At 47.4% G+C, this 11,354-nt stretch overlaps 1 protein-coding gene across 1 annotated transcript; it reads right to left on the bottom strand.

The window, feature by feature from the left end:
- Positions 1 to 4,901: 4,901 nt before the first annotated feature.
- Positions 4,902 to 9,008, bottom strand: LOC149388607 (uncharacterized). Its single transcript, XM_089622473.1, has one exon. The coding sequence runs from the start codon at positions 9,006 to 9,008 to the stop codon at positions 4,902 to 4,904; it is 4,107 nt and encodes a 1,368-aa protein (XP_089478599.1).
- Between the last annotated feature and the right edge of the window lie 2,346 nt (positions 9,009 to 11,354).

Raw genomic sequence — 11,354 nt, 5'->3', positions numbered from 1 at the left:
ATGGGTTTGTCTATTTGCTTAAACACAAATCCGAGACCTTTAACGTATTTAAGGTCTTTAGGGCTTTAGTGGAAAAGCAAACTGGCAAAGTGATCAAAACCCTTCGATCTGATCGAGGTGGTGAGTATATGTCTGGAGAGTTCGATGACTTTCTTAAAGAAGAAGGTATCGCTTCTCAGCTTACTGCACCTGGCACACCTCAACAAAACGGAGTGTCAGAGAGAAGAAACCGAACTCTTATGGAGATGGTTAGATCAATGATGAGTTACTCATCACTCCCGCTTTCCTTTTGGGGATATGCCCTCGAAACAGCCGCCTACATTCTGAACCAAGTTCCGTCCAAAACGGTTCCTGGTACTCCTTATGAACGATGGACTGGCCGTAAAGTGAATCTTGGCCGCATCCGAATTTGGGGTTGCCCTGCACACGTGCTGAGGCAAAAGACTAGCAAGTTGGCTAGTAGGTCAGAATTGTGCCTGTTTGTAGGATATCCGAAGGAAACCAAAGGTTTTACTTTCTATAGTCCCGAGGACGATAAGACTTTCGTTAGCACGAATGCTCGTTTCCTTGAGGAGGACTTTATGAAGGATGCGAAACCTAGAAGCAAAATTGTGCTTGAAGAAAAGTTGGGTGAGGAAGCTTCTACCTCATCTGTAAGAACTGTTCTTACCCCAACTGAAACACAACCTAACTCATCAGAATCTCGTCAAGTAGTACTTAGACGTAGTGGGAGGGCTACTCAAAAGCCTGACAGGTACATGTCTTATGGAGACTCTCTTGTAGCCGTCTCCGACATGGATGACCCTGTTTCCTATAGCCAAGCGATGGCTTGTTCTGAATCAAACCTTTGGCTTGACGCCATGAAAGTTGAAATGCACTCGATGTATGTAAACAAAGTCTGGAAACTTGTAGACCTTCCTGAAGGGATTAAACCCGTAGGGTGTAAGTGGATATACAAGAAGAAAAGGGGTCCTGATGGGAACGTCGAGACGTTCAAAGTACGACTTGTGGCAAAGGGTTATACCCAACAAGAAGGGATTGACTATGAAGAAACCTTCTTGCCAGTCGCGATGCTTAAATCCATCCGCATACTCCTATCCATAGCTGCAGCTCTCGACTATGAGATCTGGCAAATGGATGTCAAGACAGCCTTTCTGAATGGCAATCTTGACGAGCGCATTTACATGGCTCAACCAGACGGTTTCGTGGATAAAGGTCAAGAGACCAAGGTTTGTGAGTTGCTTAAATCCATTCATGGACTAAATCAAGCATCTAGGTCATGGAATATTAGATTCGATGAAACTGTAAAGAGCTTCGGCTTTGAACAGTCAATAGATGAGCCTTGTGTTTACAAGTTAATACACGAAGGCAAAGTTGTGTTTCTGGTACTATATGTCGATGATATACTACTAATTGGTAATGACGTGGGTAAGTTATCTGAGGTTAAGGTCTGGCTGGCAAAGCAATTCGATATGAAGGATCTAGGAGAAGCTGCATACATTCTGGGAATCCAAATCTTTCGAGATAGGAAAAACCGGACCCTGTCGCTCTCTCAAGCATCTTATATTGAGAAGGTGATGGATCGCTTCTCGATGCAAGACTGCAAGAGGGGTCAAACACCCTTTAGGCATGGAGTTTCACTCTCTAAGGACCAGTCTCCCAAGACTGCACAAGAGATTGAAGACATGAGGAAAATTCCTTACGCCTCTGCCGTAGGAAGCCTCATGTATGCTATACTTTGCACCCGACCTGATATATGTTTCGCCGTTGGCGTAGTTAGTCGTTTCCAATCCAACCCTGGACCCGAGCACTGGATTGCTATTAAGCATGTTCTTAAGTATCTTCGAAGAACTAGGAACTTGATGCTTACATACTCAGGTACTGACCTGACTATGACGGGATATACCGACTCCGATTTTCAAGCGGATAAGGATTCCAGGTAATCCACTTCGGGATCTGTGTTCATCCTTAATGGTGGAGCTGTCGTGTGGAGGAGTATTAAGCAATCTCGCATTGCTGACTCCACAATGGAAGCAGAATATGTGGCTGCTTGTGAAGCATCCAAAGAGGCTGTATGGCTTAGAAAATTCCTTAAGTATTTGGAAGTTGTTCCAAACGTCGACGAGCCCATGACCCTTTATTGTGATAATAGTGGGGCTGTCGCTAACTCAAAGGAACCTCGAAGCCATAAGCGCTCTAAGCATATAGAGAGGAAATAACATTTGATTCGAGAGATCGCGCAGCGCGGAGACGTGGAGGTGAAGTAGATCTTTGGCAGATCCATTCACCAAGGCCCTAGCGAACAAGGTATTCGACCAACATCGTGAGGGATTAGGCATGAAGGACTACACACACCTTCTTTGAGTCAAGTGGGAGTTTGTTGTCAATAGTGCCCACAAGAAGAGTTGTAGTCTTTATTTTGAACATTTGATGTAATAAAGTCTCATGAAGACTCTTGCTTGTAATTGCCTATTCATTCATTAATAAAGTTGAAACGTTCATTCAATCTTCCTTGTCTGAAGCTTTATGATAAAACCATAGTCTTTTAGTCCATAAACAAACTTAACAACTTACGAAGAGACAAATGTAGATTTGCATGAACAAACTCTTCGTAGTTTGCTTAAAACGATATATTCGCAATCTTAGGGTCAAAGGACTATTGACCTCAGTATGATTGTTAGAAGAATCTATGATGTCTGGTTATGAGGCATTGAGAGTTAGGAACTCTATAGTTCTTCTAGGTATCTTCCGAAGGTACTGAATTGACCAGTGCACTTCTAGAGACAAGATAAGAACAAACCATTTAACCTCTTATGTCTCGAAGTCACTATGTATGAATTGCATCATGCTTACCTTAATCCTGAAATGAGACATACCATTTCACACCTTAGTATTCTCATTTGAGAAAGTCAAAGTTCGGACTCACTATGTGATTCCGAACAAGGCCTATTGGTGAAGTACTAAGTTGTGAGTCTGTCATGAGTAACTTTGTGAAGTTCTCATAGATATGGAATTCATGTACAAGATTGCTGAAATGCAATGTATGTCACCTCATGCTTTGTTCCTTGGAGTGTGAATAAATGAACTGGCCAGTGTCCAAATTGAGTCTTGACTCTTTTGGATGAAACAATGTGACTTGTTAGCTCCTCGTCAATACATTGTTTCTAACTTATTCACAAGCGACAAAGGAGTTGAGGAAATAACAGCTAGAAGGGTAAAATGGTAATTTAGTAAATCCCGACTAGCTGATGACATTCATGAAGGGTAAACATAGATAATATTCAGTGGATCCGCTCATCATGATTAGGTCGAATTCTTGAGTAGAAAATAAATTCATTTGAACCGAGAGATTTTCAGTGTCAGCTCTTTAGTGGAGTCAGTTGGCATTAAGCTAAACTTGGAAAAGGTTTGTGAACTTTTGAGTCCAAGTGTTTAGCTCAAGCTTTGTTCATTTGGGTCCATGAGGTCACTGTCACGAATCACATCGATAGGAATAGTTAAACTGGAAGCTAAGTCAAAACAAGAACGAAAATAGTTAAAAGGGTATTTTTGTCTTTTGAGACAAAGGATGAAATGAATGTCAATAAATTTTTTGACAAGTTCATTTGATGACAAGTTTCACTCGGCCAAAATAAGATTTATTGGGCCTTGTGGATTATTTTCATTTCATAAGAATTTTATTGAAAATTCTTAATGGGCCTTTTTCATGTTGTCATGAACAAGTGGAAAAGCTTCTAGAAGGCCTTTCTAGCATTAAAATAGGCGCCCACCACCCAGGAGGAAAGAGAGATTATTTTGTGCATAAATGTATTTAGATACTTGCCAAAAGAAAAAGAGGAAACAAATTTGCATATAGATGCACAAGGAATTTCGGCCAAGTGAGAAAAGGGCAAGCCAAGGAACAAAAAAGGAAACAAATCCAAGCCTCTAGGAGGCAGCCTTGGGCGCCCAACATGGAATGGGAAATAAGGGATTTTTGCTCATGAATATGTGATATTCTATAGAAGAGGAAAGTACCTTATTGAAGGTAAAACCTCTCCTATAAATAGGAGCCCCATTCCTCACTTTTCATTCATGCAAAGTTTTAGAGATTGAGAGCTTCTCTCTCTAGACTTGGCCGCCCCTTCCTCTCTCTCTCTAGTTTATATTTTCGATTTTTCTTGTCTTGGCGCCTAGGTCCTCACTCGACCTAGTGTTTAGCTCTGCGACTTCGAGACTCGTTCTTAAGTCGTAGTGTTTAAAAGTGCCCACTCACTAATTCCTTCTTTTCGAGTGATTTAGTGATAGAAACTTTCGTGGTTGCTCGAGGTGCCGAGGAAAGAAAGAGAGACGTGCTGCGAGGGGAGACGAGCGTTGCAAACTTTCCACAATCTTCTTCAAAGTTCAAGCTTCAAGAAAGGTTAGTAAACTTCTAGCTCATATTAGTTTTTATTTACATGTACATGCTCTTGTCTAGGTTAGTAAAAACTAGTTTTACTTAAAAAGAAATTTTTTAAAATTCCGCCGCTTAACGAAGCGTTAAACTTTTTCTCAAACCCTAGATCGATTCCAACATAAACGTCCGTGTTGTAGGTAAACAACATATGAACAAGTGATGAGGGTGGATCAGCGGCGGCGATAGCGAGAGGGTTGGGTTATGGTTACCGTTTTCGAGAATAAAAGACTTCCACTTTGCTTTCAGTTTTTCAATAAGCAAAACCCAAGGTTTTATTTTTCATGGTTTAAGTTATGTTTTTCAATTTCGTTAAAGGTTAAGACTTTATTTTTTTTTTGGAAACGTGGGCGGTGCCACGGAGATATCATATAAGCCCTCACGTATGGCGGAGGAAAACTGTGGTTACAAGAGATTAGGAACAAACAAACAACCACGAAACCAACACAGAAAACCAAGTACGACAAAACTATCCCGACATGTGGGATTGAAGTTCTCTGTCATCGGCTCTAATAGCCTCTTCTGAGCACGGAGGGACAAGCCCCATCCATCTCGAATTCGAACTATGAGTAACAGCAAAGCGGGCTAAGTTGTGTGCCGCGATATTACAAAGACGAGGAATATGCAAAATTTTAAACTCAATGAAATTGTTTACCTCTCTCTTGATGTGATGCAACACCGTCCCGAGCTCGATCGTAGGGGTCTCCCTCCCTGCCACAGCCTTGACCACCTCCGAGCAATCCGAATGAAGCTCCAACCTCGACCCGCCGATGCTCCTGGCCAAAACTACGCCTTGGAGGACCGCAACCGCCTCCGCAAGTTGGGGGGGGGTAAAATCCCGAGCCTGGGAAAACGTTTGCGAGGCTAGCACCTTTCCGGTGTGGTCGCGAGCAATGCACCCCACACCGAACCCTCCCTGGTCCCGATCTAGCGCAGCATCCACAGTCACCGAGATTGTTCCTTGCGTCGGAGGGGTCCATCTAGGCTTGGTCGTCCTCTTCTCTTCTCCCCGAGCAGTAGTCTTGTTCGCGTCTCTGAACTCTTCGAGGAAGCTCCCCGTCCACTGAACAAGCTCTGTCTGGCTCCAAGCTCTTTTCCCCGAGACGATATTGTTCCTGTGGTTCCACAATTCCCAGATGATAGTGATATAGAATTCAAATTTACTCACCTCAAGGGAATCAGCCGCTCTGAAAATGTTGTCAAAAGCCTCGCCCTCCCCGTGCGGTGGGAGGATCCCACCGAAGCCCGCTTCTTTCCAAACTTTCCTACTCCACTTACAGCCCCAGAGAGCATGATGAGCCGTCTCAGCCATTCCCGAACAGACAGGGCAACGGTCGTCAGTGATAATTCTCATCCTGAGAAGCACGGTGCGAGTCGGGATCCGGCCCTTGCACACTCTCCAAATGAAGAGCTTCACTTTAGGTGGGACTTTAAGTTTCCAGAATTTCCTCCACCATTCCTCCATCAGGGACCGATCGGACGTACTGGCTCCATGGATGGCCTCCATAGCCACTCGATACCCACTCTTGACCGTGTACTCTCCATCCTCTGTGTAGTGCCAACGTCGTCTGTCCGGGATCCCCTCACCCCCGCAAGGGATGCTCAGGATAGCTCTGGCGTCTTCCTCAGTAAACATGGCCCGAATGAGCATGTCGTCCCAATCACCGTCTAACCTCATCAGCTCCGCAACTCTCATATCGGGGGGAATCAGAGGGGGATCGAGCCACGTGAAGGATCTAGGCCTAGGGATCCACTTATCACCCATAACCATGACTGATTCGCCATCCCCAATGTTCCATCTCGTGCCAGCCAGGATGATCTCCCTTCCCCAAACTAGGCTACGCCACATGAAAGAGCTGTTCGATCCGCAATGACCAGTCAAGATGTCCCCGTGTGGATAGTAACTCTCTCTGAAGACCTTGCCCACCAGACTGTCAGGCCGTCTAAGGAATCTCCACACGTTTTTAGCAATAAGAGCTTGGTTGAACTTTTCCAAGTCTCGAAAGCCCATACCCCCATCCGTCTTGTTCTTAACGAGGACCTCCCAAGCACACCAGTGGGTCTTTTTGGCTCCGTTGCAGTTGCCCCACCAAAATCTAGCAATAGCCGAGTGGATCTCGGAAACCAGGGCCTTCGGAAGCTTAAGACAGGAGGCCACGTAACTCGGGATGGCCTGAAGAATGGACTTAATAAGCACCTCTCTGCCAGCTTGTGAGAAAAAAAGACCGTTCCATCCCTTGATCTTATCCCAGATGCGCTCTCTCACATACTCGAAGAGTTCTTTCTTTTTACGACCAGAGAAAGCAGGGAGGCCCAAGTAGCGCTTATGGCAACCCGTCCTCTGAACACCTAGGGTCTCAGCTAGAAGCTCCCCTTCTTCCAACTCAACATCTCTCCCGAAACAAACATCGGATTTCTGAAAATTGACTAGCTGGCCCGACGCCCCTGAGTATAAACGTAAGATCTCTGCCACTATCTTGCACTCCTCCGGGCACGCTCTAAAGAACATCAGGCTATCATCGGCAAACAAGAGGTGAGACACTCGGAGATTTCCAAACTTGACCCCACTGATTCCACCCGCCCGTTCTCCCGCTCTGAAGAGACTCGAAAGTCCCTCTGAACAGAAGAGAAAAATGAAAGGAGAAAGGGGGTCGCCTTGACGAAGACCTCGGTGCGGAATCACATGGCCCCGAGTGGTCCCATTAATATTAAAGGCAAAACTGACCGAGGAAACACATCTCATCACTTTTTCCACCCACTCGCCACTATACCCCAGTCTCAGCATCACCGCCTCTAAGTAGGCCCATTCAACCCGATCGTAAGCCTTAGCCATGTCTAGCTTAAGGGAGGCCCATCTACCGTTCCCAAACCTGCCTCTCTTCATCGTGTGTAGCGCCTCAAAGCCCACCATGACGTTGTCGAAGATAAGCCTACCCCCCACAAACGCACTCTGATTCTCTGATATAGCCACGTGCATAGTGCCTTTGAGGCGGTTCACCAGGCACTTAGCGACAATCTTGTAGACGACGTTACACAGACTAATAGGCCGAAACTCACTCACCCTCCGCGGATCCTCAACCTTCGGGATAAGCGTGATGACTGTATCGTTAATGCTCCCCACACTTTTTCCCTCATTAAGGATTCCAAGACATGTTTCCGACACAGACTCTCCTACCACATCCCAGTACCTCTGATAGAAGATCGCCGGGAAGCCATCTTTTCCCGGGGCCTTGATAGGGTCCATCGAGAAAAGCGCATTCTTCACGTCAGCCAAAACGAACGGCCGCTCAAGCTCAGAATTCATCTCTTCCGAAATCCTAGGTTGGATACCCTCAACCACAGCCCTGATATCTTGCTGAGACGGCCCCGCAGAAGTGAAGATATTCTCAAAATACCTGGAGATCACACCCTCTATTTCCGGCCCGCTACTTCTCCAAACCTCTCCCTCGTCGAACAGTCCACTGATTCTGTTTCTCTTGCGTCTCGTGGTGGCCTTACGGTGAAAAAACTTCGTATTTTTATCTCCACACTTCATCCGGGAAGCTCTGCTCCTTTGTCTCCAAAACTGTTCTTCTTTTTCCAACAAGGCATCCAGCTGTCTCTCCTCACGACGGAAGGTTTCCATACAAAAATCCGGTCCAGATCTGCCCACTAAGTCAACAATCTCCTTCTGTTTCTCGATCCGGTCTTTCATCCCCCGATTCTTCCTAATACCCCAGCGAAACAGCTCATCTCTGCACTGACCAATCGAGGTCAACAAGTCTTGCCCCGTGGCGTTTTCTCTGCCCTTCTCCCAAATTCGGCGAACCACCTCGTCACACTCGGGCTCCCCACACCAGGCCTCCTCAAAGAAGAACCTCTCAGGTCTCCTAGCCCGGTGCGCTCGTCTAAAGCCTCTCGTACTCAGCAGGAGGGGTCTATGGTCCGAATTCCAAAACCGCAAGTGGTGAACACTTGCCAGTGGAAAGAGGTCCCGCCACTCCTGGCTGGCAAGGCATCTATCCAGACGTTCCTCGATCCGACCTCTACGCCACGTCATCATGTCGCCCTCAAACCCAAGATCCTGAATCTCACAATCCACAACCATCTCACGAAAGGCCGCGAGTTGGCCAGGGCCTCTGTCACGGCCCCCTCTTATCTCCGAATTCGAAACCACCTCGTTCATATCTCCACCCACCAGCCAGGGCCCCACATGGTTAGCACGGAGCCGTCGAAGCAAGTCCCACGTGTGTTTCCTCTGCGAGGCCACAGGATCCCCATAAATCCCCACAAACCTCCAAGAAATCCCATCACTCCCAACCAAATTACCCTCGATGTGATATCTCGACATTGTCCGAAGTAGAAACTTCACCGGCTTTTTCCAGAGTAGCATTAAGCCTCCGCTCCTACCAAGACACTCAACCGTCAAACAACTCTCAAAACCTAGAAGAACTCTCACCCTCTCTGCCATATCTTTCCTAAGCCTAGTCTCCGAAAGGAAGAGAAAATCCGGCTTATAATCAACAACATGAGAGCGGAGGGCCTTCTTCGTCCCAGGGTTCCTTAACCCTTGGACGTTCCAGATAACGCCAATCATTGTGTTCGGCGGCCCTCGTCCACGAGGGGCGCCGCTCTCTCAAAAGAACCATCCTCAGTCGGATCCGCCAACGCAGAAGCTCCTAAGGTGCCAACATCTAACTCCGAGTATCCAAACAAAATAACCTCCCCAGAATCACTCGGTAATAAAGAGGAGGAAGAAGTACTAACCTGGTACACGCGGGATGGGCTCTGCACGCTCTTTGGACCCAAGGGGGTGTCATTGCCTGCGTGCGGGTTCCCGCCATCGCCTTCGAACATGCGGGCCATCTTTTTCACGTTCCCCACTCTAACACGCTCATTAATTTTCCTCTTCCCGGGCCCTCCTTCGCCGTTGATTATCAGCCCGAGCCCGGACTCGTGAGCCCTCAACTTGTCGGGCGTCGTCGTGTTATTTCCCAGCGCGCGCTTCCTGGAAGTAGTGGTCTTTCTCTTGGCCACAGTAGAACTCAGCGTTAATGGGCCCTCATGAAAATGGGAGTCTGTATTGCTTTTGGGCTTTAAAATATCTCCCTGGCCCAACATCTCAGCAGAGGGAGGGAGTTGGCCCATCCTGGTAGTAGGGCCCATCAGAGAATAAGTCAGAGAAGATGAGCCCATCTTAGTAGGGGACTTCACGTCAGCTGCCTCTTTCCCAACATAAGTAGGGGAAGTGCTAGGGCAAAAGGTAAAGTCAGCTTCATCTTTCCTTAAAGGGCTCTCAAAAACCTTGTCAGGTACAGAACTTTTCCCAGCCTCAGAGGTAAGACCCTCTTCCTCGCGCCCCACGCCGAGAGTCACCCCCTCACCTTCCTTTCGTTTGTCAGACCCAGAACAGTGCACCAGAATACTAGTTTTGGCGAAGACCCCCAATTTCGGGCGAGAACCCTCCTCAGCTGATGAGCAGCAGGTTTGCTTTTTCCCTTTTTGGAGATCAGCCCCACCTCCCAACGGTCCGTTGCCAGGCTTCTCGGTCTGATGGTCTCTCTCCAGGTCTGCGCCATTTTTTCCGGTCCCGAGGTTCCCAGCCGAACCACTCCGGTACTCCTCGTCAGTTTCCTTGGGCTCGGAATCGGAGATCCTAGCAGTTTTGGCGCCGTGGTGGCTTCGCAGATCTTCCTCCGCCGTCTTCCTCGGTCTACTGTTCTGCGCGTCCACCTCCATCGCCGCCGGTGAAGGATTTGAGGCGCCCGGCTGGTGAGCCCCATTGATCCCCTCCGAGCTCTGGCCTCTCCCGCTTCCCTCAGCTCTATCCCTGGGCCCTCTCTGATTTTCCCTCGGCGGAGAACCACTTGATCCGGTCGGCTCAGGGGGTGGTTTTGGGCCAGACCACCCCTGCGTCACAGACGAACCCGTGCCGCTAAATTTCCGAGTTCCTCCAGCCAAGCTATTTGGGACTTCACCCCTCAGCCAAGCCCCATACTTGAGACTCCCAGCCTCGCCATCTTTTCCTTCTTTTTTCGAGCAGTCCGAGCTACCATGACCCAGGCTTCCGCAAACGTAACAAAAGTCAGCCAATCTTTTGTATCGGAAGGCTATCCACGTCTTGCTGTCACTTGTGCCCAGTTTAACGAAGATACCCCTCACCAGAGGTTTGCTCACATCCAGGGCCACACGAGCACGGATAAAATCGCCTCTGATTCTACCATCTCTGTCCTTGTCAATCGTGACCACTTTGCCAATCTTATTCCCGACCAGTTCACCCATCTTAACCGACCGGTTTGTAATCGGGATTCCGTGCAGTTGGGTCCAAAACTCCACCCATCGAAACTCGTCGTCTATGCCACACTCCGCTTCCGGGTCACTCAACACCAGAAGCGACTTGTCGAACATCCAGGGGCCCGTATCCCAGACACGTTTTTTGTCAGCCTCCTTGGCAAATCTGAAGCAGAAAACTCCATCGCCTTGGTCGCTGATTTCGAGCTTCCCAGTAGGTCTCCATATGCTCGCCATAACAGACTTGAGAGCATTACGGTTGAAGGGCTTCCTTCTTAGCAGCTTCCCGAGAAGGCATCCCGACAAGTCGGCTCTGGTACCAGCAAGCTCTTCATCTTCAAGGACCAGAACCGCGTCCTCCTCGTCCTCCTCAATGCCCAAATCGGACCACTTGTCGCATAAGTCCTCCATCTTCAGGCAGTGGAGGGACAGGCGAAAAACTCTGACTAACACACGCAGAGAGAAAACTTTGACCAAAGGTTAAGACTTTATTTATGGTATTTATTTCACAATGGTATTTTTTGGGTTTTAATTTCCGATTATGCAACTTCGACTTTTTGATTGTTTTCGTTCATCAAGTTTTAAATGAAAATTTATTTTTAGGTTATGAGTTTCAAACTTTATATTTTAAGTTATGTTTTTAAAAAAAAAA

Source organism: Urtica dioica, chromosome 8 (genome assembly GCF_054948205.1).
Source record: "Urtica dioica subsp. dioica isolate 48M chromosome 8, U.dioica_male_clone48M_v1_H2, whole genome shotgun sequence".
Lineage (NCBI taxonomy): Eukaryota > Viridiplantae > Streptophyta > Magnoliopsida > Rosales > Urticaceae > Urtica > Urtica dioica.
Note: the sequence above shows the minus strand (reverse complement) of the source record. Positions and strands in the feature narration are given on the sequence as shown.

Excerpts from the sequence above, each read along its gene's own strand:
- LOC149388607 (XM_089622473.1), bottom strand. The coding sequence starts at position 9,008 with ATGATTGGCGTTATCTGGAACGTCCAAGGGTTAAGGAACCCTGGGACG.